Here is a 27674-nt window from a genome sequence, read left to right on the forward strand (position 1 = left end):
AAATACTTGGCCACGAGGAAGGCCTACAGACTCTTTCCTAACTTAAACAAGTTTGAGTTTTCACAACTTTTGTTCTGGTTCAGGCAATATAACCAGATCAAGGATGACACAGCAAGGTAATTAAATACATCATTGGTGAGAAAATATAACCTCGTGTGGCACACAGCTTACAACGTTAAAGGAATAGTTGAAATTCTGAACAGTAAACATTGTACCCGACGCAGTTTCCTATGACAAACATGTACAGTCTCACGGTTGTGGTTATAACACTTAGTGGGTGATAAGAAACCACAGACTGCCCAGAAGTTAACCTTCACGACAAGAATGGGAGTAATTATAAATCTAACCTCCATAGAACCCGCACCCCACTTGGCTAGTGTTCTTTAAGGTAAACATCTTTAATCTTCACTTTTTTCTTTTCAACAAAGGATAAAGCATGATCCATTGTTTTGTATTATCATAAAATCTTATGTCCACAGCTAGTTTTTCTTCAAGGTTTATTAAATACCTTTGTGCCATGTGACTGGGGTTTTCTTTCTTTAACAAAGGTGGAATCAGTCTTTGGGGCTTAGAATGAATTTTATTCCCTAGGTCTATGACTTTTTGGAAATGAGAATGTTCTTATGGTGGGATTTCTCTCTCCCACCAAATTTGCAATCTGGTCCTCTGCCCAAATTTGTGGATTCATTAACCAGCCCAGTCGAATAAATATTTGAAATATCTTTCAAATCTCAGGCCTTGCATGTCTTGAGTATTCAGTGCCATTCAGAGCAGACAAAAGCCGGGGAGCCGTATTAACCATTTAGGCATACAGTCTGATTTAAATGAACACAGAAAAAGGAATTAGAAAACAGGGTTGATGGGAAAGCCTGTCCATTTGCTTATAAAATCTTGAATATCTGAGTATACTTTTCATCTGTAATGTGAAACCAGGCAAAATGGACATTCAGCCTGATATAGTGATTGTGAAGTGGCTATAGGGAAATCAGGTGGAAGTAAAACTTTGGGAGAAAAAAACTTTCAAGGGCTGTTGAAGCCATCCTGGGCAACATGACATTGCTATAACATCAAAAGGATTTAACTGAAGCTTGTTTTCATTGCCTTGATAATTTGATGAATTGGTCATTTGGCAAATGAGTCTACAGAGGTTGTTCTCAAACTCAAGCGTACCTAAGAATCACCAGGAGGCCTTGTTAAACTAGACTTTTGGACCCCATCCCAGATTTTCCGATTTAGTAATTCTGGGGCGGAGCCCAGGAATTTGCATTTCTAACAGGTTTCCTTCCGGAAGATGCTGACGCTGCTGGTCTGGGCCCATGTTTTGAGAGTCACTGCTCCAAAGTGCAGCTCTTAACCTCAGCACTCTCTTTAAGGCCCTTTAAGAACAGCTATTGTTTATTGAGCACTTATGTACCAGGTTCTGTCCTCAATTCATTATATATGCTAAAGCATTAAAACCTCACCAAACTCTTTAAAGTAGGGCCTATTGTGACCACCGTGTTATATATGGGGGAACCGAGGCACAGTCTGCCACACAGAGAGGTTCAATAACTTGCCTGAGGTCACACAGCAAGGAATTTGTGCAGTCAACTCCTACTTATCTTTCAGGTCATAGGTCCCCTCCTCCAAGAAGCCCTCCCTGACCACCTTGTCTGGGTCAGGCATCTCCTCTGGGCTCCTCCAACCCCCTGAGCTTCCCCCATCACAACCTTTATCATCATCATCATTATTATTCCAGAACTTCTCAACCACACACTGAAGTAGAGAGAATGGTATAATAAGCCCCCAAGAAGCCATCACTCAGCTCTAACAGTTATCAGCTTTCTGCCATAGAACAATGTTTTTCATAATGGGAACCAACTCACCAGAGGGTTGTGAATCAAGTTTATCGCAGAGGTTCTCATTCCTAATTGCGCATTGGTATGCCTGGGGAGCTTTACAAGACACTAAAGATCAGGTTTCACGCAGATATTCTAATTTAATTGGTCTCAGATGGGGTCTGAGCACTGGGATATTTAAAATCCTCCAGGTGGTTCTAATGTGCAGCCAGGGTTGGGAGGTTGAGAACTACACATTTAGTGGGTTGAGTTCAGAATTCATTTGTAGTTAACTAGACGAGTACAGGACAGAAAATAGCAGAATGTATGGCACATAGTAAGGGTATGTGAAACTTCTATTTCGGGTATATGTGGATGTAATTTCAGATTAGACACGCATACTGGGTCTCAGTGTAAATATGTACTGGATTTCCTACTGTAGGTTGCAGTTAGAAAAGACTGAAAAATTACTACATGATAATATAAACTTCACAAGGGCAGGGACTTTGTTTTCTTTTACTGCTGTATCTCCAGGGCACATAATAAATGCTCAGGAAATTTGTAGTATCAAAGTATGTGACCAATCTTCATCTCCCGTTAGCATATAGTATATGCTCAATAAATATATATTGAATAAATGAACAAATAAATAACAAATGCTTATTTATCTCCTCTGGTTCTTGGTAGGTGGTCAATAAATATTTTTTGGATAAATGAATGAATAAATAACCTATCTCCGATCTCCCCAGCACATAGTAGGCATTCAGTAAAAAACTTTTGTGAACAAACAAAGGCTGAATCTCCATTTCCCCCTGCTACATTGTAGGTGCTCAATAAATATTTTGGGGGAAAAAATGAGTAAATGACTGGCCCTCCACCACATCTGGCACATAGTAGGCCCTCAATAAATATTTATTAGACAAATGGATAAATGATCCTCCATCTTCCCCTAACACATAGTAGGTACTGATAAAGAGTTATTAAGTAAATTAATGATGATATGCCTTCCGGCATACAATAGGCCCTCAATAAACATTTATTGCATAAATGAATAAAGGACTCCCTGTGCACCTCCCCTAGCACATGGCAGGTGCTCAATAAATGAGTGACTTTTCATCTCCCTAGATTTCCAAAACTACCTACGGACACAGACAGGGAATACAACCACTATTAACATCATCATCTGTACTGTGGACTACCTCCTGCGGCTTCAGGTGAGGATGTGAGGCCGTCCAGGTGTGACCCGGGTCGGGGTCTGTTGGGCCATGGTTGGCACCAGCAGCCCCTCACACTGTGTCTGCCCCCCAGGAATCCATCAGCGACTTCTACTGGTACTACTCGGGCAAGGATGTCATTGAGGAGCAGGGCAAGAGGAACTTTTCCAAGGCCATGTCGGTGGCTAAACAGGTGTTCAACAGCCTCACCGAATACATTCAGGTAGGGCTCGCCCACTGGGGCGGGGCGGGGCAGTTCCGCATCCCGCGCCCTGCCTCGTGCTCACGTAGAGCCTCTCTCTGCCCCACAGGGGCCCTGCACCGGGAACCAGCAGAGTCTAGCGCACAGCCGCCTCTGGGACGCCGTGGTGGGATTCCTGCACGTGTTTGCCCACATGATGATGAAGCTCGCTCAGGTTCGGGCCTCTCTGTTCTTCATCCAACTGCTTCCAGGCGTCCCCCAACTGGCACGTTTCCGAGTTTTGTCCCATCGGTCCGTGTCGCACCCCAGTGCTCCCGGCAGGTTGCAGACTGGTCCCTCTCCGTGGCCAAATCCATCTTTCTTCTGGATTGGCTCTCTCCATGACCCCGCCTCCTCCTCTGCCACCGCCAATCGGCTGGTTATCCATCTACAGTTCCCTTGGTCTGACGTTTGGGACCCGCCCGCTCTGGTCCAGAGCTCCTCTATGATTGGTTGGTGTTCTTTCCTCTCTGATGAGGTCACCCAGATTCGGACAGGCCTAGGGATAGGATGAGGGTAGGCTTCTAGATCTGGGCCTGGGGCTGAAGGGGTGTTTTGCTTCTTTATTCTGCTTGCGGCAGATGACATCTATCCAGGGCATCCATGATGTAAGGTCCCTGTCGAGCCCCGTCTCCCATCTCTAGCGTCTTCGTGCTCCCCTTTTCCCCACCACCCCCGCCCCTTTGCAGCCTTGTCAATGCCTCACAAACACCTTATCCATTTGCTCTGCTTCTGTCTGGTAAACATATTCAAGGCTGCCATATGCGCTGCAGCAGGGCCCAGCATCTGAAACGGCACCATCCACATCCTAGACATCATACATATATCGGTGTATTTATTACAGTAGTTTTCCAGCAGATGGCAATATTCTGTATATTATAATTTCCCAACAGGAAAGAGTCTTGAAGAAGGGAAGCCTTTTTCTAATTTACTCAAAGGCGCCACAGGGGCTGGCAGAAACCCTGTCTGGTGTCATCTGACCTTTTGAAAGGAGTTGAACTTAAGAATGCAATTTCTTAGTGTCAGTGAGTTCAAGTGGGCCTGTTGATGTAATCTTAAAATTCTAGAGGATATTGGTATCTTAGTGTAGAGTTTCAAATCCTGCAGAATTAATTCCTCAGCCGTAGTCTAGGTTAAATTGCAAGGGCTAGAAATCCAATTCAAAGTGGTAGCTTACAAAAAAAGAATAAAAAGAAAAGAATTTATCAGTTCACATCACAGATCAGATCCAGGGCCTATAGTGCTGTTAGTAGAAATGTCCCTCTCCTCTCTAGCTTCCTTCTCAAGCAGGTGCTCCCCACAGGCTGGGAAAATGATGCCCTGGGCTTTCATGAGCTCCACTAACAGCTCCAGAGGGAAGAGAACACCTCTTTAGATCCAGGAAAAGATCGGCCATATTCTCTTATTGGACTACTAGGTCACATGCCCATTCCTGAACCAATCACCCTGGCCAGGGGAAAGAAAGCTCTGATTGGCCAGTCCTGGTTATATACCCACCCCTACAACCCGGAAGATGGGGTTAGTCCCATATGCTCTGAGAGTGGGATTGTTGAGAGAATCAAGGGGCTACATCATGGACAGGCACACACCACAGGACTCACCCATCTTAGGATCTTGAGATCCTGGAATGTTGGAATCTTAGAGTCAGAATGCAGAGCTTTGGAACTGTGGAAATGTGTTAGGATTAGAATCAGCAACTCTAGAACTAGCATGGGGTAGAAGGAGCCTTACATCCCATTTATCTGGTACCCTTCCCCTTCCTCCATTTCATTAGGTAGAACCATATGAAATTACCACTTTGTTGGTGAGAAATGACTGAAGACTGGCAATTTTATGTAGCTCAACCTAATACAAATAGGGACCATGGGGCAGAACTTTGACCATGTTGGAGACTTTTGTGGGCCCTGCATGAGACACTGTGACAGGAGAGCCATTCTTCCCAAATGGCTTACCAGAAAGCACATAGCTGTGTCCCACAGCCTTCTTCCTGAACCCAGAGTCCCACTTTTTCTGTCACACATTCATTCAACAAACATGTGTCAAGCACCCACCATAGGCCAGGCGCAGTGCTGAACTCTCATCCCTTCCCAGATCTGTGTCACTGTCCCCAGCATTTGCCCCTGTCCGTCTCTGTCTCTCTTGGTTCCAAGCATCTGCTCTCAGATCCCCATACTCCTCCCGGTCCTCCTTGTCTGCCAGCCCTTGTCCTTACACATCACCTGTTGGGCCCACTTCCCCCAAAGTGCCAATCCCACCCCACAGTCTTGTCTCTCTGCCTTTTCCCCTGCTTCCGAGGAACATGTCTGGACTCGGGTCCCCTCGGAGGTAAGAGGGGGAAAGAAAAGGGGTCTTAGGGCCTGCTGGGTGGGTGGAAGCAGCTGGAGGTGTGGGAGGCGTCTCTGCTGAGAAGAGCCTTCACAAAGCTGGGATGTGGGGTCTCTAGGACTCGAGCCAGATCGAGCTGTTGAAGGAGCTGCTGGATCTACAGAAGGACATGGTGGTGATGTTGCTGTCACTACTAGAAGGTAAACTCATAGTGGGTGGGGGTAAGGGGAGGGTACAAATGTTCAGATGATCCTGAAAATGGCCCTCTGAGACCCAGGAGAGCCTAACCTTCAACCCCATCTGATATCATGTGAGGGTCAATGCATTCAAGTTGCTATAAGAAGCTCAGCAAACACTTATTGGGCACTTATTATGTGCCAGGTCCTGACTGTAGATATAGTAATTTATTGAATCACCAGAGAAATCTTAATTAAGTGGGTGGCCTGGACACTTTCTAAAATTTATGCACTGAATATTTATTTATTTATTTATTTATTTATTTGCTGAATATGTCAGTTAGCTCTTGCTGCCTAACAAATATCCCCAAAACGTAGTGATTTAAAACAACCATAATTTATTACTAATTAATAAAATTATTTAACTTGTAGACAAAGACTTTTTTCTATAGAGGTTCATAACAGCATCCTCATTCTTTTATATGGCTGCATAGTACTAATTGCGTGGCGATACAGTGATTCATTTAACCACACCCCTATCAATGGACATTCAAGGTTCTTAAAAAATATTTTGCTATTACAAACCATGTTGCAATGAATAATCCTCCTACAATGTTTTAAATTTTTGGTAACTAGTCATCAGCTTTTAAAAATCAGATTTAAAGGGACTTCCCTGGTGGCACACTGGTTAAGAATCCGCCTGCCAATGCAGGGGACACGGGTTCGAGCCCTGGTCCGGGAAGATCCCACATGCCGCGGAGCAACTGAGCCTGTGCGCCACAACTTCTGAGCCTGCGCTCTAGAGCCCGCGAGCCACAACTACTGAGCCCGTGCACCTAGAGCCCATGCTCCGCAACAGGAGAAGCCACCGCAAGGAGAAGCCCGCACACCACAAGGAAGAGTAGCCCCCCCTCACCGCAACTAGAGAAAGCCCGCGCACAGCAACAAAGACCCAACGCAGCCAAAAATAATCAATTAATTTTTTAAAAATCAGATTTAAAAATCAAAAATCCCTTTAAACATTTTTCTTGAAAAATTGAAAGATTCGGTGACCATGCGTCCACATTCTCACATGGGAAAAATCAGCTGAACTGGATTAAATAACTGTCATATCAGTGTTCAATCTGATTTTGATGACTGCACTATGATTATATAAGAGAATGTCCTCATCTTTAAGAATATATATGTGGAAATGTTTAGGGGTAAAAAGGCCTCATGTCTACAGCTTAGTCCTTAATGGTTCAGTGAAAAAAAATAGAGAGGGAGAGGTATTATAAAGCAAACATGGCAAAATGTAAACAATTGATGAATCTGGAATACATGAGGGTCCCTTTGCACTATTCTTGTGAACTACATGTAAATTTGAAGTTATATGAAAATTGAAAGGTACAAAAAGAAGCTGGAGCCAGTTTAGGGAGTTCCCTGGTGGTCCAGTGGTTAGGATTTGGGGTTTTCACTGCTGTGGCCCAGGTTCAGTCCCTGGTGGCAGAACTAAGATCCCGCAAGCTGTGTGGCACAGCCAAAAAATAAATGAATAAATATAAATATAAATAAAATTCTGTTAAAAAAAAAAGTTGGAGCCAGTTTGCTTTAGAGGGGGTGTGGGGTCCCAGTTTACCACAGTCTTCACCTCTCCCTTTTGTCTTGTCTTTGGCCTACCTCACTCATCTATGGACCTGCCTGGCCTCTGTGGGCTAGTGGAAGGCTTAGGTGGTGTGAGCTCTGAGGTCATGCAGCTCTGGATTCAAGTCCTCCCCACCCCCTTACTGGCTGTGTAACCCTGAGTTTGAGACTTTCTCTGAGTCTGTTTCCTCATCTATAAAAATGAATAGTGACACACGTTCCTTACAAAGATGAGGTCGTGTCAGTGCAGCACTTGGCATGGCATCTGGACCCGCCATTAGTTTATGCCATTGTTATCTTTGTTGATGACTCCCCCAGCTATTGGGGGAGGAGGACATAGACAGAATCAGCCAGGTTCACACCTGATGCTGAGGCAGATCAGAAAGTGACCCTTGCCCTCTGAGGGGAGGTACAGGAGCTGGCCAGGGAAGCTTCCACCAGCACAGTGGATCCTGGTGGCTCCTGAGCTGGAGAGGGAGGCAAGCCCAATGGGGATCCAGAAAGGAGGCTCTGTTGAGCCACACTGACCTGGGGCTGCCTGCAGGGAACGTGGTGAACGGCATGATTGCCCGGCAGATGGTGGACATGCTTGTGGAATCCTCATCCAACGTGGAGATGATCCTCAAGTTCTTCGACATGTTCCTGAAACTCAAGGACATTGTGGGCTCTGAGGCCTTCCAGGACTATGTCACTGATCCCCGTGGCCTCATCTCCAAGAAGGACTTCCAGAAGGTGAGTACTGGAAGGCGGATGGGTGGGGTGCCAAGTGCCAGTCATGCCCTTCCTGGCTGCCTGCTGTAAGCAAGAGACTTCTCTGGATGCCTCAGTTTCCTTATCTGTAAAATGGGAATAAAATAAATTATCATCCTTGGACTTGTTTTGAAGACGAAATGCATTAACACAAATGAGAACCTTATTTCTATTATCATTATTAACAATCATAATATTATCATTATTATAAATAGATATCAGTTATTCAGTTGATAAACATCTATTGGGTTTCTCCTCTGTGTTGGGCTCTGTGCTGGTACCATGGACACAGCAATGACTGAGACAGACACAGCCCTGCCCTCATCGGGCTTATAGACTAATGGGAGAGGCAGTCACTAACGACCACTGCAGGTCTAAATAATGAGGCTGTTAGGAGGGAAATGCAGGAACCAGCTCTGTCCAGGAGCCCACTCACCTGCCTCTGCCAACCCTTCCACCCCAGGTAAGCCACTCATCCGCTCTAAGCCTCAGGCTCTTCTGTGAAATGGGGCTAAGATAATATCATTAACTGTTTCACAGGACTGCTTTGAGGTTAGGCAGTGGGTGAACAGAGCCTGGACAGTGCCTGGAACACAGGAGAGTACAAGAGATGTTACCTATTATTATTACTGTTATTACTGCCAGATCTTTTCCATCACCATTTTGTTAAATTTTTCTTCTGAAATAACTTCAATCTTATGGAGGAGTTGCAGGAACAGTACATAAAATTTCTGAATACCTTTTCACCCGGATTGTCCAAATGTTAACTTTTTATTTATTTATTTATTTATTTGGCTGTGCTGGGTCTTAGTTGCAGCACAAGGGTCTTCGTTGCGGTGTGCGGGATCTTTTAGTTGCAGCATATGGGATCTTTAATTGCGGCATGCGGGCTCTTAGTTGCGGCGTGTGGGATCTAGTTCCCTGACCAGGGCCCCCTGCATTGGGAGCTCGGAGTCTCAGCCACTGGACCACCAGGGAAGTCCCCCAAATGTTAAATTTTTACCTCATTTGCTCTATCATGATTCCTCTTTACCTCTAAATACTTCAGTGTGTATCTCCTGAGAACAAGTTCATTCCCTTACATAACCACAAAACAATTATGCAAATCAGGAAACCAACACTGAGACAATCCTGCTATCTACAGACTTTATTCAGTTTTTGCTCTTGAAGAAATTTTTTTCCTTGTCAAGAATCCAGTCCAGGATCAGGGATTGCATTTAGGCATCCTGTCTCTTTAGCTCCCTTCAATCTGGAACCCTTCCTTGATCTGTCTTTGCCTCTTATGATCTTGATATTTTTGAAAAATAGAGGCCAGTTGTTTTATAGGATGGCCCTCAGTGTGGGTTTGTCTGAGTTTTCCTTGTGATTCAATTCAGGTTATACGCCTTTGGCAGGAATATCAGAGGAGGGCTATGTCTTTCTCAGTGCATCGTATCAGGAGGCATGTGATGTTGGTTCTTCCCATTACAGTTGGTGTTAGCTTGGTCACTTGGTGAAGATGGTGTTTACCAGAGTCTCCACTGTAATGATACTATCGTTCCCCTTGGTATCTTGTGAAGATGTGCTTTGAGACTATGTAAATGTCCTGCACACCCTCTCAGGGTTAGCATCTATCAGTGATACTTGTCTCAACGATTATTACTATGGCAGTTGATAAATGGTGGTTTTCTAATTTCCCTGTACCCTTTACCTTTACTAGGTACCTTTTTTCACTTTATTGCAGTATGGTTGACTTGCCGTACTGCAGTAAAATGTTGTGTTAATTTCTACAGTATAGCAAAGTGAGTCGGTTATACATATATATATATTCTTTTTCATATTCTTTTCCATTATGGTTGATCACCACAGGATATTGAGTATAGTTCCCTGTGCTGTAGAGTAGGACCTTGTTGTTTATCCATCCTACATGTAATAGTTTGGATCTGCTAATCCCAAACTACCAATCCTTCCCTCCCCCACCTCCCCCTCTCCCTTGGCAACCACAAGTCTGTTCTCTATATCTGTGAGTCTGTTTCTGTTTCATAGATATGTTCATTTGTGTCACATTTTAGATTCACACATAAGTGCTATCATATGGTATTTGTCTTTCTCTTTCTGACTTAGTTTGCTTAGTATGATCATCTCTAGGTCCATCCATGTTGCTGCAAATGTCATTATTTTATTCTTTTTTATGGCTGAGTAATATTCCACTGTATATTTGGACCACATCTTCTTTATCCATTCATCTGTCAATGGACATTTAGGTTGTTTCCATGTCCTGGCTATTGTAAATAGTGCTGCTATGAACATAGGGGTGCATGTATCTTTTTGAAATATAGTTTTGTCTGGGTGTATGCCCAGGAGTAGGATTGCTGGATCATATGGCAACTCTATTTTTAGTTCTTTGAGGATCCTCCATACTGTTTTCCACAGTGGCTGCATCAATTTACATTCCCACCAACAGTGTAAGAGGGTTCCCTTTTCTCCACACATTAGGTACCATTTTACTGTAAGGAAGAGTTTTTCCCTTCTCCTCCATTTATTTATTTGTTTGTTTGTTCGTTCATTCGTTCATTCATTCATTTGTATGGGTATAGACTCATGGCTTTTTATTTTATTCTAGGGATTGCAATCACTGTTGTCCGTCAGCATTTAAATAAACCCAGGGTCTTCTGAATTGAATACAAAGTGCCCCATGCCTCCCAGTTGTCCTCTGAGAGCCTCCCTGCCTCTCTCTCTCCCCGCTTCTCAGCCACGCCTCCCAAGAGCTATCTACCCTCGCTCACTCCTTTCTCACCTCCCACTCCTTCCCTGATTCGGGGCTTCTGTCCCTGTCACTCTCCTGAAACTACGCCAGCTAAGATCATCAGTGATCTGTTCACCCTAAATCTCTCCTCTGACTTGTCATCTTGGCAGCGTTTGCCACAGTCGGCCATTTCCTCCCCCTCGGCAATGCCTTGCTCCCCTGGGCGTCTGTGCCACGCATTCCTGGGACCCCCACCTTCCCTGCCAATCCCTCGCAGCCTCTTTTTTTTTTTTTTAACATCTTTATTGGAGTATAATTGCTTTACAATGGTGTGTTAGTTTCTGCTTTATAACAAAGTGAATCAGCTATACATATACATATATCCCCATATCTCCTCCCTCTTGCATCTCCCTCCCTCCCACCCTCCCTATCCCACCCCTCTAGGTGGTCACAAAGCACTGAGCTGATCTCCCTGTGCTATGCGGCTGCTTCCCACTAGCTATCTATTTTACATTTGGTAGTGTATATGTGTTCATGCCACTCTCTCACTTTGTCCCAGCTTACCCTTCCCCCTCCCCGTGTCCTCAAGTCCATTCTCTAGTAGGTCTGCGTATTTATTCCTGTCGCCCTCGCAGCCTCTTAAACATCGCTGTCCCTGAGCCCTGCACCTTCAGGAAGAAGAGCTAATATGTATCATGTTCTCACTCTGTGCTAGGTCCTGTGTGTAAATGAATGTTAATTTACAGTAACCCTTAGGTAGTAAGGACTTTTTTTTTTTTTTGGCTGCGTTGGGTCTTCGTTGCTGCGCGCGGGCTTTCTCTAGTTGCGGTGAGCGGGGGCTACTCTTTGTTGCGGGGCGCGGGCTTCTCACTGTGGTGGCTTCTCTTGTTGTGGACCACAGGCTCTAGGCGTGTGGGCTTCAGTAGTTGCGGCTCATGGGCTCTAGAGCGCAGACTCAGTAGTTGTGGCACACGGGCTTAGTTGCTCTGCGGCATGTGGGATCTTCCTGGACCAGGGCTCGAACCCGTGTCCCCTGCATTGGCGGATTCTTAACCACCGGACCACCAGGGAAGTCCCAGTAAGGACTATTTTTTATTCCCATTTTGCAGAAGTGGAAACTGAGGCACAGGAAGGTTAAAGTGCTGTGCTTAAGGTCACACAACTGATAAGTAACAAAGCTGGGATTAGAACTCAGGCAGTCTGGCTCCAGAGTACACTGCCTCCAGATCATCCACTAATCTAGCCTCATAAACAGTCAATGAGCACCTCCTGGGTGCCAGGCCCTCTCTGGGGAGTCCCAGCTCAACTCTCAAGACTGGCAGGTTAGGGTGAGAGTCTCAGTAGGGACTGCAAGAGAACCAAAAAAGACGATGCAGGAGCTAAAGTCCCATCATTTATAATTTTAAAATGACTCTACTCAGCAAAGGAAACCATCGACAAAAAAAAAAGGCAACTTACGGAATGGAAGAAAATATTTGCCAACCACATATTTGATACGGGGTTAATATCCAAAATACACAAAGAAGTCATTATAGCTCAAAAGCAATAAAACCAATAACCCAATTTAAAAATGGGCAAAGGACCTGAATAGACATTTTTCCAAAGAAGACATACAAATGGCCAACAGGTACAAGAAAAGGTGCTAAATATCACTAATCATCAGGAAAGTGCAAATCAAAACCACAGTGAGATATCACCTCACACCTGTTAGGATGGGTGTTATCAAAAAAACAAGAGATAACAAGTGTGGCAAGGATGTAGAGAAAAGGGAATCTTTGTCCATTGTTGGTGGGAATGTAAACTGGTGCAACCACTATGGAAAACAGAATGGAAGTTCCTCAGGAAATTAAAAACAGAACTACAGTAGGACCCAGGAATCCCATTTCTGGGTATCTATCCAAAGGAAATGAAACTATAATTGCAAAGCGATGTTTGCACTCTCACATTAATTGCAGCATTATTCACAATAGCCAAGGTGTGAAAACAACCTAAGTATCTGTCAATGGATGAATGGATAAAGAAGATGTGGTATGTGTGTATGTGTGTGTGTGAAATATCATTCAGCCTTGGATAAGGCTGGAAATCTTGTCATTTGCAGCAACATGGATGAACCTGGAGGGCATTACGCTAAGTGAAATAAGCCAGCCAGCGAAAGACAAATACTGCGTGGTATCACTTATGTGAAATCTAAAAATAAAAGTCAAACTCAGAAACAGAGAGTAGAAAAGTGAGTGGTTTCCATAAGCTGGGAGGTGGTGGAAAAAGGGAGAGGTTGGTGAAAGGGTACAGACTTTCAGTTATAAGGTGAATTTTTAAAAAATGGGTAAAGATCCCTCCTGACTATTCAGGGTTTCACAGATCACAAGATTTGATGTCATGTACACAACATTTTGTAGCTCAATATCTGTTTCACAAAGTTACAAACAATCTGTAACTTTAAAAGTGCATTGGCTTTATTTTTTGAATAAATAATACATTCACATAATTTTTAGAGTAAAATATAACAAAGTATGAAGTGTGAGAAGTCTCATTCCCACCCCTTTCTCAACCTACGCTTCCTTCACCCCCACTGCTGTGAGTAAACATTAGTTTCTTTTGTATCCTTCTATCATTTTCTCCAGGTATTATTTTCCTCTTTTCTTACATAATAGGTAATAAGCTATATACATTGGCCTGTATCACTTAACAATATATTCTAGAGATATAGGGAGTGTCCTGATTATTTTTTATAGGTATCCAGTACTCCACTTTGTGTATATATTATGGTTTATTTGATTATTCCCTGTTGATGGACACTCACTTTTTCCCAGTCTTTTGCCATTACAACACATGCTGTCATTAGGGCGGCCATGGATAGTTGTGCAAGTTGTGCACTGTACAAAGGTGCCGTTTTTAGGACAGATATTGTAAATTTGTACTGCTGATTTCCAGCAGATGGAAGTAAGAGTGTTGAGGAAGGCTCCATATGGGTCACTAGCAATGCTGGCTAGAACAATTACCTTTGTATGTACATCATTTTGTACGTGCAGTTATATCTAAAGGTAAACTTCCAAAAGTGGGATTGCTGGGTTAAAGGGTAAATGCATTTGTCATTTGGACAGATCTTGCCCTGCATTTTTCCTTTTCATTAGCAAAATGTGAGACTGCCTGTTTTCCCACAGCCTCACCACCAGACCGCATTGTCAAATATTTGGATTTTTGCCAATCTGATAGGTGAAAAAGGGTATTGAGTGCAGTTTTAATTCACATTTCTCCTGTTACGAGTGTAATTAGGCATCTTTTCATGTTACTTCTTTTGTATTACTTGTTCAGTGAACTGACCATGTCTTTGGCTTACTTTTCTATTGGGATGTTGGTGTTTTTCTTCTTGATTTCTATATTTGGCTGATTATAACTTTGTTAGTGATATGAGGTGTACTTCTTTTTTCTAGTTCATCATTTGTCTTTTGACTTTGCTTATGGTGGTTTGTTTTGTTGGTTGGTTGGTTGGTTGGTTGGTTGGTTGGCTGGTTGGCTTTGGGGGGAGAGGGTTGGCCATGCATAAGACTTGATTTTTATGTAGAAAATCATTTAAAATATCTTATTAATTTTTAACAGAATAGAAAATACAGGGATACAGTCCTTTTGTAGAGAAATTCAGAACTTATAGCTATGGTTGAGGTTATCTTTGGTCCCCACACCCAACCCTACTCTCACCCCGCCTCTTCAAAGGCTGCCACAGTTATCCTCTTGATGTTCATATCTCTGGACATTTATTTCTGCATTTCCGTTCATATGTAAATCTGCACTGAAAAATATATAGAGGGCTTCCCTGGTGGCGCAGTGGTTAAGAATCTGCCTGCCAATGCAGGGGACACTGGTTTGATCCCTGGTCTGGGAATAGCCCACATGCCGCAGAGCAACTAAGCCCGTGTGCCACAACTACTGAGCCTGCACTCTAGAGCCCGCGAGCCACAACTACTGAAGCCAGTGTGCCACAACTACTGAAGCCTGCGCGCCTAGAGACTGTGCTCCGCAACAGAAGCCACCGCAATGAGAAGCCCGCGCACTGCAACAAAGAGTAACCCCCGCTCTCAGCAACTAGAGAAAACCCGCGTGCAGCAGCGAAGACCCAATGCATCCAAAAATTAAATAAATGAATAAATAAATAAATTTATAAAAAAAGACAAATATATAGAATTATTTTAGGGTTTCCCAAGTTCTTCGTGGTTGACAGTGTTCTTGACAGTCTGCAAAACATGTCTCCAATGATAAGTACTTTGCAGATTCCAAAACATCTACTACAGTTTGGAAAGCCCTTCCTGGTGGGTGAAAACACATTTCAGGCTACTAATTTATTCTTAGGTAGTACTATTTTGTGGTTTTCTTTATTGTTTTTTATTAGCAAATGTTTTTGTACCTATCTCTAAATTAAAAGACTTCCTTTTAAAAAACATCTTTATTGAGATATAATTCATATGCTATAAAATTCATATGCTATAATATATAATTCATATGCTATTTAAAATTCATTTAAAAGGTACAATTTAATGTTTTTTTGATATATTCACAGAATTGTGCAACCATCGCTACAATCTAATTAGAACATTTTAATCACCCCAAAAAGAAACCCCATACCCTTTAGCAGTCACTTCCATTTCCCCCACTCAGGCCCCTGGCAGCTAATCTACTTTCTGTCTCTATAGATTTGCCTATTCTGGACACTTCATATAAATGGAACTGTACAATATATGGTCTTTAAAAGCTTTCCTTCTATTTAACGAACCACAATATCATTATCACTCCTAACTAAAAACAAAGCAATAAAGACAAAATGAAAAAGATCCATAGTTCATTAAATCATCAAATGTCTGGCCAATGTTCACTTTTCCAGATCTTCTAAAGACCACATATAATTTTTTGTAATTTCTTTGAAGCAGGATCCAAACAAGGCCACCCAGTGCTATTGGTTGCTATTTCTTAAATTCTCCTTTTTAAAAAAAAAAATTATCTACTTATTTATTTTTGGCTGTTTTGGGTCTTCGTTGCTACGCGTGGGCTTTCTCCAGTTGCGGAGAGCGGGGGCTACTCTTTGTTGCGGTGTGCAGGCTCCAGTAGTTGTGGCACATGGACTTAGTTGCTCCACAACATGTGGGATCTTCCCAGACCAGAGTTCGAACCTGTGTCCCCTACATAGGCAGGCAGATTCTTAACCACTGCACTACCAGGGAAGTCCCTGGTTGCTATTTCTTTAAACCTCCTTTTATCTACTGCTGCCCCTCCATCACTTTTCCCTTACCTGGCAGTTTATCTGATGGATACCTGGGTTGCTGGTCATGTAGAGCAGCACTGCCTGATAGAAATACAATGAGAGCAACACATATAATTAAGAAATTTCTGGGACTTCCCTGGTGGTCCAGTGGTTAAGAATCCACCTTCCAATGTAGGGGACACGGGTTTGATCCCTGGTCGGGGGAACTAAGATCCCGTATGCCACGGGGCAACTAAGCCCGCGCACTGCAGCTACTGAGCCCACGCGCTCTGGAGCTCTCACACCACTAGAGAGAAGCCCACGTGCTGCAACGAAGAGCCCGCGCACTGCAAGGAAAGATCCCGCGTGCTGCAACTAAGACCCAACAGAGCCAAAAATAAGTAAATAAATATTTTTTAAAAAAAGAAATTTCTAATACCTACACTTAAAAAAAGAAGTAAAAAGAAACACGTGAAATTATTTTTAACAATGTTTTATTTAACCTACTCTACCAAAATAATATTTCAACATATAGTCAATGTAAAAATTATCAGATATTTTAAATTCTTTTTTTATACTAAGTCTTTTTTTTTTAAAGGAACATTTATTTATTTATTTATTTATTGGGCTGTGTTGGGTCTTCGTTGGTGCGTGCGGGCTTTCTCTAGTTGTGGCGAGCGGGGTCTACTCTTCGTTGTTGTGCGTAGGCTTCTCATTGCGGTGGCTTCTCTTGTTGCGGAGCACGGGCTCTAGGCGCGCGGGCTTCAGTAGTTGTGGCTCGCAGGCTCTAGAGGGCAGGCTCAGTAGTTGTGATGCACGGGCCTAGTTGCTCCGCGGCATGTGGGATCTGCCCGGACCAGGGATTGAACCCGCGTCCCCTGCATTGGCAGCCGGATTCTTAAGCACTGCGCCACCAGAGAAGTCCTATACTAAGTCTTTAAAATCCATGTGTATTTTACACTGTCAGCACATCTCACTTTGCACCAGCCATGATTCAAGGGCTCAGTAGCCACATGTGGCTCGTAGCTGTCATTAGATAGTGCTCTCCTAGTTGTGGAGTTTCCCACAGTTTTGATCTGGCTGATGCAACTTTGTGGTGTCATTTAATGTGTTCCTCTGTCCCTTGCATTTCCTGTAAACTGGGACTTGGGTCAAGAAGCTCGATCAGATTCAGGTTTGGAGTTTTTGTTTTTATTTTTATTTTTCGCCAACACCTTCCTTTGTGGTGCTTCATACGTCCATCAAGAGGCACATCCTGTCCCATCATCTCTCCTTTTGTGATGCCAGCAACCACTGATATTCAATGCCCAGACACATTAGTTCATTAGAGATTGCAAAATGGCAATATTCTCATTTCTAAATGTTTGACCTTTACCAAACATCATATGGTTTCCCAAACCCAAAGCATCGTATGATTCCCAGACTCTTTGCAAATCTTTGTATTTTACAATATGCTTTTCAATTTTTTTATGGTTTAAAAGACAAGGTTAGGTGTTTTTTTTTTTAAGGACTTTTTAATTTTCAAAAATTGTAACAAAGTTAAAAAGTCTTTTCAGTTTTCAAGATGCTTAATTCATTTGAAATATGCGTAGAGCACATACTGCGTGTAGCAGTGAGCAAAACAGAGACTGACAGCCCAGTGGGGAGGGACAGATGAAAATAAGTAAAGAAACAAAATAATTTCAGGTTATAATCTGTGGTCTGAAGGAAATGAGCAGGGTGGTGTGCAAGAGAGCATGCGTGGAGTAAGCCCTGTAAATTGGGTGGTCAGGGAAGGTCTTTCCAGAAGAGGACATTGAAGCCAAGAGCTGAAAGCTACCCTGTGAAGGTAGGGGAGGTTGTGGCATCCCCAGGAAAAGGCACAACAAGTGTAAAGGCTGAAAAGTGGGAATAAGAGGGATGCAAAGGAGGCCAGTATGGCTGGAGAGGGCTGTTGGGGGCGGGGAGAGGAAAACTTTAAGTCTGAGAGGTGAGGGGGGCAGATGTGCTGGCACTGGTTGGCTGCAGGGAGGACTCTTTAAACCTGAATGAGATGGAGCTAAGGGAGGATTCTGAGCAGGGGAGGAATGTGACCTGACTCAGATGTTCACAGGGTCCCTCCAGCTGTGGGTGGGGGGAAGAGACTGTGGGGACAGAAGAGGAGCAGGGAGACCAGGGAGAAGGTTGCTGTGATGGTCCAATGGGGGACAAAACCAGGGTAGGGGCCATGGAGGGGGCAGAAGTGTATGTGTCCTAGATCTTTTGAAAGTAGAGCTGACAGATTTGCTGATGGATTAGGTGTGGGTAGTGAGATAAAAGAGAGGAATCAAGGCTGACTCAAAGATTTTAACTTAAGCACCTGGGTGGGTGGTGATGCTATTCCTGAGATGGGTAAGACTGTGGGAGGAGAGGTTTTGAAATCAAGAGATCAGTTTTGGCCATTTCCACAAAGAGATGTCAGATAAGGCTTCCACTGTTAAGTGTATGGATTCTGCGGAGCAGTCAGGGCTGGGATGTAGACTTTACAATCATTGGCATGGGATGGCTTTCAGAGGTTCGGGCCTCAATGACATCTCCATGACAAGTGTATATCTCAAGAAAAGTGTGTAAATTCCAGGCCTTGGAGCCCCTCCAACCTTTAGAGGTCTGGAAGAGAAGGAGACTCCAGCCAAGGAAACTGACAACAGTCAGAGAAAAAGGTATTTCAGAAGAAGGGGATAGGCAAATGCACAATGTGGAGCGTGGTTGGGGGGGTGTCAGATTTTAAGAGGGACAGTGTCACACTGTATCATAAGGGAAGGAGTCAGGTTGATGGCGTGACGGTGGAAGGTGAAGAGTTCCTGTGTGATTATGTCTCCACTCTCTGTGGTTTCTAGAGCCCTTCATGATTTGCAAAGCATGTTACTCATTTAGAAAGCATTTTGCAAAGTTCTTGGCTACAAAGCATTTTTTAGAGCCAGAAAATTTCGCTTCTGTTCATACCCCAGAGCAGTGTTTCTCAAACCATGTTGCAACCCATCTGTTGGTCATGAAATTTAGTTAAGTCATGACCAGCATCTTTCAAAATAAAATAGAATAGAACATTGCAGAGTGTGTTACATAGCGAAAGTCAGAATTGTGTCGTGAAACCTTTTTTTTTTTTGAGTCACATTATAAAATGCATTCTTACTATAGGTGTGGTCAAAACATTTGAAAGACTGCCCCAGAGAACCTCTTGCAAAGAGTGCATTGAAGATCAGTGCAAGAATGTTCAATGAAAGTGTCTGTAAAGTTAAAAACTGGAAATAAACTAAATGTCTGTCATCAGGAGAATAGTTTGTTTATAAAACAGGAATACTACACAGCAGTGAAAATGCATTCATTTGATCTATATATCAACATGGATAGATCTTGAAAACGTACAGCTGAGTGAAAAAAGCACGTTTCAAATTACATGATTATAATAGCAGTTCTTTAAATCAAAATAATGCACAGGATACCAAATTTTTTGTGTGAGAAAATGACAGAATATAAGTAGTAGAAGTACTGACACATCTTTTTTTATTGAAGTATAGTTGATTTACAGTATTATATTAGCTTCAGGTGTACAACATAGTGATTCAATATTTTTATAGATTATACTCCATTTAAAGTTATCATAAAATATTGGCTATATTCTCTGTGCTGTACAATATGTCCTTGTAGCTTATTTATTTTATTCATAGTAGTTTGTATCTCTTAATCCCCTATCCCTATCTTGCCCCTCCCCCCATGCCCTCTCCTCACTGGTTTGTTCTAATTTGTTCTCTATATCTGTGAGTCTGTTTCTGCTTTGTTATATTCATTCATTTGTTTTATTTTTTAGATTCCACATATAAGTGATAACATACAGTATTTGTCTTTGCCTGACTTATTTCACTAAGCATAATACCCACTAGGTCCACCCATGTGACACATAGTTCTTTGCAAGGATACACCAACTCCTTGGTGGTTACCTTGGGGGAGGGTGGGGGTAATGGAGCAAGAGAAGGGTACACAGAGGGCTCCAACCATACCTGTCATGTTACAGTTCTTAAATATAGAGTAGCTGAAAATATGTTCTGGGGTGATGGGCATACGACTTTATTCCTAGTTGAAATTTGGAGGCCTCCATTGTGTCAGGTGCCAATTATTCAGTTGCTGGAAATGGTAGGATGGGGGGACCAAAGGGCCTTGGGGAAGGGGCAGAGGTGGTGGCATGTATCAGTCAGGGCCCTAGCTGTAAGGGGGCTGGCCTGGAGGAAAGAGTAATTATCTAACTCCGAGATAGAAGGAGCTGTGTGGACAGGATGGCAGGACTGACCTTTGAGGGAGAGAGACAACCAGCACGGGGAGGAAGCCAGGGAGAGAAATGCCACAGCTCCATTCTCCTCCTGCTCCCTGACCTCAACTGGACAGGCCCCACCTGCAGCCAGAGGGTCAAGAAAGCCTGTGGTACAGACCACAGGTGCCATCATGTGGGGGGAGGATGGGTGGAGAGGAGGCCTGCGGGGACTCACCAGCACGGCAGGCAGGGAGCTTGGGGCAGCATCTCTTTACCAGCTGCTACACAAGTGCTGAGTTTCATCAATTCACATCTTACCATCTCTGAAAATGGACTTTATCTGACAGTGGATGGTGGCTCAGCTTTGTGGAAATGCAGCATTCAGTATTTTTTTTTTTAATAAATAGATTTATTTATTTACTTTTGGCTGCATTGGGTCTTCATTGCTGCGCGTGGGCTTTCTCTAGTTGCGGCGAGCGGGGGCTACTCTTCGTTGCGGTGCGCGGGCTTCTCACTGCGGTGGCTTCTCTTGTTGCGGAGCACGGGCTCTAGGTGCACAGGCTTCAGTAGTTGTGGCACGTGGGCTCAGTAGTTGTGGCTTGCGGGGTCTAGAGCACAGGCTCAGTAGTTGTGGCACACGGGCTTAGTTGCGCCGCAGCATGTGGGGTCTTCCTGTTCCAGGGCTCTAACCCCTGTCCCCTGCATTGGCAGGCGGATTCTTAACCACTGCGCCACCAGGGAAGTCCCACAACATTCAGTGTTTTAATAGCTGGTACAGCCTCACCCATACCAACCTGCTGGGCGTCAGCCTTGGGTGCTGGTTATATGATTCTGGATTTTTCTCCCTTTATGAAAAGTCCATAGTTGTTTCGGGAAAGGCATTGGGGCTCCCTAGGCCACCCCTCTGACCTCCCCCGCTCACCCCTGCCCACCCCCCAGGCCATGGACAGCCAGAAGCAGTTCACCGGTCCAGAAATCCAGTTCCTGCTTTCGTGCTCCGAAGCGGATGAGAACGAGATGATCGACTGCGACGAGTTTGCCAACCGCTTCCAGGAGCCAGCCCGCGACATCGGCTTCAACGTGGCCGTGCTGCTCACCAACCTGTCGGAGCACGTGCCTCACGACCCGCGCCTGCGCAACTTCCTCGAGCTGGCCGGGAGCATCCTCGAGTACTTCCGGCCCTACCTGGGCCGCATCGAGATCATGGGCGCCTCCCGCCGCATCGAGCGTATCTACTTCGAGATCTCGGAGACCAACCGCGCCCAGTGGGAGATGCCCCAGGTCGGTGGCCCCGCACACGCGCATGCTTGCCTCCCGGGGCTTCGGGGCATGCTCCTCGCACGCTTGGACCACACATGGGGCTGTGCACGCTTCGCACATCCGCTCTGCAGACCCTGGTGTGCCCCTGCTCTGCTCGTGTAAGCCCATGCCCACCCTTCTGCACACGTTGTATGGGTGCTGCTGTGCCCTTGCGCACCCCTGGTTCTCCCATGCCCACCTCGTGCAGACTCGGCATGGACATATACCCTTATACATGCAGCAGCGTCTGTGGGCCCTCACTGTGGCTGCTCGCACACCACGCCTGCCACTTGCACACTCACCCTGGGAGCTCTTATAATCCTGATGCGACCACACCCACACTCTTGTACTTGAACCCACGTGGTTACACACACCTTGCTCACCTTACCAGCAGCCCCTGGTGTGCCCTCTCTTGGCCCTGGCCTGCCCTTACCCACTCTTTTGCACACTCACCGTGGGGGCTCTAGGGTGCCCTGATGACTGGCATTTTGTGCCCCCAAATGCCCTCTGAGTTCCTAGCACACAATGCCCTTCCCACTTACGCTGGGCCCACATGTGCGTGCACCTCTCTTGCACGCTCACTCTGAGGATGCCAGTGTGCATTCCTGCAGCCCTGGCATGCCATATGGTTGCCCGCCCTCACTCATTCACCCACACATGCCCTGGCACACCCACGCTCATTCATGAGCACTTGGACCACCCTCACCAACTCACCCACAAGAGCCCCTGCGTGTCCTTGGTGGCCAGGCCTACTCCTTGACCTGATGTGCCCCGAATATGCCCAGCCTACAAGTGTTTGAATGCCCCTTACACACTCACTTGCTCCAAAGTACGCTCACGTAGCCCTGGCACGCCCCCAGCCCACCTCACACACTTAGCCTGCATGTGGTTCCCATCCCCCATTCTCTCACCCTCCCATGTGCCCCTCATGCACGCTCAGCCCCTGGCCCTGCCCCTGCTGTCCAGGTGGCCCTCCTGCCCACACTCACAGTGCACGCCAAGCCTGCGTGCTCCTTACCTGCCCCTTGCACTCCCACTTCCCTTTTATTCCTCAGATGCCCCCAGGCACCTGCACACTCCTCCCACTTGCTCTTGCACACCCTTCCCACCCTACACTCACAGTTCATGAGACTTGCACTCCCATCATCTCCTCAACACCTGGGCCCCTTGAGTCTCCTCCTCAGTGACACCTGGCTCATGCACGCCCGGGCTTGTGCCCTACCCTGAGCCCTGCCCTCACGTTCTGGGCCCTCTTACACTGACTCCCGGGTCCTCTTGCACACTCATCCTGCCGCACATGCACTGACCGTATGAATTGTAGACCCCTCCCACATTTACACTCCCCACCCGCGGTTTCACCCAGGCCCTTGCATGCCTGCCCCATATGCCCATGTCCGCCGAGCACACTGAGCCGGGCATGGTCACATTCTTCCCATGTCCTCCCATGCCGCCACGCCCTCCTCACACCCGATTCCTCCCTTAGTCCCGGTGCCCTCTCACAAGGCTCTTGCACATCGGCCCTTTCACATACTCCACCGGAACTCCCAAGGTTTTGCACACTCACCTGTGTCCCTTGGGGCACCACTGTGTACTCATCCTCCTCTCCAATCTGGCTTAAAAGCCGTTGCATCGTCCTTGCACCCGGGACGTCTGCACATCCCTGCCTCTGCAGGAAGCCCTGGTTCACCACTGGCCCTTCACACTCTAGTACACCCCGTGGGAGCTCCGCCCCTCACGTGCACCCCACGTGCACACTCTTTCTGTTAGTGTTATTCCTCCAAACACCCACTTCCTCCTGCTCGCTCCTTCCCATTCCCACGTTCTCCCGCCGGTGCGGAGTCCATGTCCGCCTGCGTGGCCCTCTAGCGCTCGTGCAGCAGTGCCACAATAGCAAGCACTACACGGCCTTTGGCAGGTGCCAGGCACTGTCCTAATCACTCAGCATCTATTAACTCATTTAGTCCTCACGCCAACCCTTTTACGCGTGGGTCCTACTATTATTCCCCGATTTACATAAGGGGAAACCGAAGCCCAGAGAGTTAAGTCTAACTCAGTGGCAGAATCAGCATTCGAACCCAGGCAGGCTGGCTGCAGAATCTTTGCCCTCAACCACTATGCTGCGTCTGTCGAAGCCAAGAACATCGATTCTGGAACCAGCTTGTTGGGAATTCGAATCCTACACCTGCCACCTCGCAGCTGCATCACCCCGGACACGTGACTTTCTGGGCTTCCATTTCCTCATCTGTAAAATGGGGATATCGGCCCCTACTTCTAGGATGGTTTGTGAGGTTTTAATGAGAGACCATACATAAAATGCTGGATACAGGGCCTAGCCTTGCTGAGGTTCTTACAAGTGCACCTACAGCGAGCGCTATATAGGTTCGCTTTCAAAAATAAAGACGATGCTTAGAACAGCGGCGAACGCGCGTGGCTGCCACCAATGTTGTCCCAAGTCCCCGCCGACGGCGCCCCCATCACGTCCCCTCCGTCCCGCGCTGCAGGTGAAGGAGTCGAAGCGTCAGTTCATCTTCGACGTGGTGAACGAGGGCGGCGAGTCGGAGAAGATGGAGCTCTTCGTGAGCTTCTGCGAGGACACCATCTTCGAGATGCAGATCGCCGCACAGATCTCGGAGACCGAGGGCGGGCCGGGGGGGGACGACGACGAGGGCGCGGGCGCGGCGGAGGCGGGCGCCGAGGGCGCAGAGGAGGGCGCGGCGGGGCCCGAGGGCGCGCCGGGGACGGCGGCGGCGGGCGCGACGGCGCGGCTGGCGGCGGCGGCGGGTCGGGCCCTGCGGGGCCTCAGCTACCGCAGCCTGCGGCGGCGCGTGCGGCGGCTGCGGCGGCTGACGGCGCGCGAGGCCGCGACGGCCGTGGCCGCGCTGCTCTGGGGGGCGCTGGCGTGCGCGGGGGCGGCGGCCGCGGGGGCGGCGGCGGGCGCGCTGCGCCTGCTCTGGGGCTCGCTCTTCGGCGGTGGCCTGGTGGAGGGCGCCAAGAAGGTGACGATGACCGAGCTCCTGGCGGGCATGCCCGACCCCACGGGCGACGAGGTGCGCGGCGAGCAGCCGGCCGGGCCCGGAGGCGACGCGGACGGCGAGGGTGCGGGCGAAGGCGCGGGCGACTCCGCGGAGGGCGCGGGCGACGAGGAGGCGGCGGCGCAGGAGGCCGGCCCGGGAGGCGCCGACGGGACTGTGGCCGTGGCCGAGGATGGCCCCTTCCGGCCCGAAGGGGCCGGCGGCCTCGGGGACATGGGTGACTTGACGCCGGTGGAGCCGCCCACGCCCGAGGGCTCCCCTATCATCAAGAGGAAGCTGGGGGTGAGAGCGCGGGCTGGGGCTTCAGGGTTTTGGAGAGATTGGGGTAGGAGGCAGGGTGAGAGAGGGAAAGAGAGACAAATAGAGGTTGGAGAGCGGTGCACAGAGAGAGGAAAAGGGCGGAGAGAGGGCCTGAGAGATACGCAGAGACAAAGAGAGACACACTGAGAGATGGACGCAGAGATGGAGACCTGGAGGAAGTCTCCCGGTGAAGAGGGTAGTGATTCTGGGAGAGACAGAGAAAAAAATATCTGGAGCCAGAAAGAGCAAGAGATCCAGAGACCAAATTAGAGGAGAAGCAGGACCAAGAACTAAAAAGACCGAAGATAGGGTCAGAGACACTGGGAAAGACCCTCAGAGATACAGGCGGTTGTGGGGAATTAAGTAGTCCACGTGACAGAGGCCCCTAAAGCATCCTCAGGCCCTCAGTGCAATAAGTGCCATGGGGGTGCGGTTGTCAAGGTGATGGAAGGCCATGAGGGGAGAAGAGCTCCACTTGGAGCCAGCCTGACTCTGCACAGTGCTTTAGCCAAGGCACTCCACCTCTCTGAGCCTCAGTTTCCCCTCTGTAAAATGAGAATCATAATCCCTCTTCTGGGGCGGGGGGGGGGGGGGCGAGTAAAACTTAGATTGCCCAGGAGAAACGGCCAGAAAGGGATACAGAGAGGAATAGGCAGGTCTGAGAGGCGCTTGGGGTGCAGGCTCAGCCCTGATACTTGCCCTGCCGCCAGGTGGATGGAGAGGAAGGGGAGCTGCCTCCAGAGCCCGAGCCTGAGAAAGCCGAGTGAGTGGCCTTGGGTCCAAGGGGCCCAGCCCCTATCACTGCCTCCCTCCTGGACTAGAAGCCTCCTGAGGTCAGGGCCTGAGGATGTCCTGGTCACTCTGGGACCGCAGCATCACCCATCCCAGGCCCAGGCCCAGAGGAGGGCCTCTGTGAAAGGCAGTAGAGAAATGAACGCTCCTCTCTTACCTGCAAGCCTTTCTCCCAGCCGTTCCCTCCGCCTGTGACACCTTCCCCTGTGCTTTGTCTCAGCCTTCCTCCTCCTTCCCATCTTGGCTCACATGGCTCCTTCTCTGGGAAGCCTACCTTGACACGCCCCCTAAGTTGAAGAGGTGTCTCCTCTGGGCTCCCATAAGCCCCTGAGCTACCCTCGTCCCAGCCCTGACCACTCTGGGCTGCCACTGTCTGGTGACGGGTCTGTACCCCATTGGACTGGAGCCCCATGGGGACAGGGCTGGAAGTTGTCTCACCACTGTGTCCCCAGCACCATCTAGACCTGGACCAGGCATGGGGTGGGCCCCAGCGCATGGCTTTGAATGAATGAATGAATGAATGAATGCATTTCCCAGGCACCTGCTCACTCTCTCTGTGTCCTGCCCTGCAGTGCTGAGAATGGGGAGAAGAAAGAAGTCCCCGAACCCCCACCAGAACCCCCCAAGAAGACAGCTCCTCCTCCTCCCCCTCCAAAGAAGGAGGGGGCTGGAGGCGGGGGCCTGGAATTCTGGGGAGAACTGGAAGTACAGAGGGTGAAGTTCTTGGTGAGGAACCCAGCAAGGGCACCCTGAAGCCGCCTCTCCCAGAAAACACTCACACCACCTCTCCCCCAACCCTGTCCTTGAGCCCACCTGGGCCAGGCTCATCTCTGTGGGGAAGTCGATATGGGCAGAGAGCAGAGATGTCCCCAGACAGAGCAGGACCTGGGCACAGGGCAGCATTTTCAGGTGGTCCCCACTTGGCTCTTCGGCCTCTCCCCGCTCACAATCCTTATTCCAGCCTCCCCGCTTTTGCGCACCTGGGGCCACCGGCCTCAGCTTCCCACCCCCATCCTCTATCCAAAGCTAAATCCAACTGAGGCCATGGCGCTGTTCCTTCCACCGTGGCCTATTTCTTGGCTCTCAGCCTTCAGGTAGGAGCTGCCACACCAGCCCCAGCTCCTCCTGTGGGGGGGAGAATTCATCTCCTCATCCAGCCCGGAAGAAGGGAGGTCAGGGCCCAGGGCTCCATCTGTCCTATCTCCTCTCCAGGCCAGCCTGACATGAGGGGCTGAGGGAAACATGTTGGACAGAGGGTGGTTCAGTGAGGATTCGGGGGAAGAATGGGGGATGGAGAGAACGATGGAGAGAAAAAGAGGAAGGGAGAGGTGGAAGTAGATGTCCTCTGCCTGGGATAAAGCAGACAGGGTCCCCTCACCCGGGAGGCAGCATGGCAGAGTGGTTGGGAGTGTGGACTCTGGAGCTTGACCGCCTGGCTTCAAAGCCCAGGTCTGCCACTTCTTGGCTGCGTAACCTTGGAGAAGGCAGCTCACCACCCTGAGCCTCCATTTCCTCATCCGGAAAGTGGGCATATCAGCAGTACCTACTTCATAGGGTTGTGGTGAGAATTAAACAGGTTCATGTATATAAAGCTCTTAGCCCAGGCCTTGGTATACAATAAGCACTCAATAAATGGGAGATTGTGGGACCAGATATTAAGGACCCCGGTGCTTGGGTTGTGGGTGAATGTTGGGATAAATTCTCCCGGGAAGCGAGTGGACCGTGAGCTCTGTCTTTTTCTTTCTCTCCTCATCTTAGAACTACCTCTCCCGGAACTTTTACACTCTGCGATTCCTTGCCCTCTTCTTGGCATTTGCCATCAACTTCATCCTGCTGTTTTATAAGGTGCTGATCAAGAGGGGCTGGGAGAATCAGGCGCTTACCTGGGC

The 27674-nt window shown here is 47.6% G+C and overlaps 1 protein-coding gene across 2 annotated transcripts in view; it reads left to right on the plus strand.

Annotated features, from left to right (window-relative positions):
* The window catches only part of RYR1 (ryanodine receptor 1), a 115432-nt gene that overhangs the window by 77445 nt on the left and 10313 nt on the right, over positions 1 to 27674 (plus strand). For both annotated transcript variants that reach the window (XM_061173007.1, XM_061173006.1), the window contains 10 exons: positions 2943 to 3031; positions 3126 to 3254; positions 3343 to 3447; positions 5716 to 5797; positions 7941 to 8128; positions 21302 to 21643; positions 24163 to 24975; positions 25704 to 25756; positions 26358 to 26511; positions 27544 to 27630. In XM_061173007.1, coding sequence (XP_061028990.1) covers positions 2943 to 3031; positions 3126 to 3254; positions 3343 to 3447; positions 5716 to 5797; positions 7941 to 8128; positions 21302 to 21643; positions 24163 to 24975; positions 25704 to 25756; positions 26358 to 26511; positions 27544 to 27630 — 2042 coding nt within the window. The remainder of the gene's footprint in view (positions 1 to 2942; positions 3032 to 3125; positions 3255 to 3342; positions 3448 to 5715; positions 5798 to 7940; positions 8129 to 21301; positions 21644 to 24162; positions 24976 to 25703; positions 25757 to 26357; positions 26512 to 27543; positions 27631 to 27674) is intronic.

The sequence above is a fragment of the Eubalaena glacialis genome, chromosome 18 (genome assembly GCF_028564815.1).
Source record: "Eubalaena glacialis isolate mEubGla1 chromosome 18, mEubGla1.1.hap2.+ XY, whole genome shotgun sequence".
NCBI lineage: Eukaryota > Metazoa > Chordata > Mammalia > Artiodactyla > Balaenidae > Eubalaena > Eubalaena glacialis.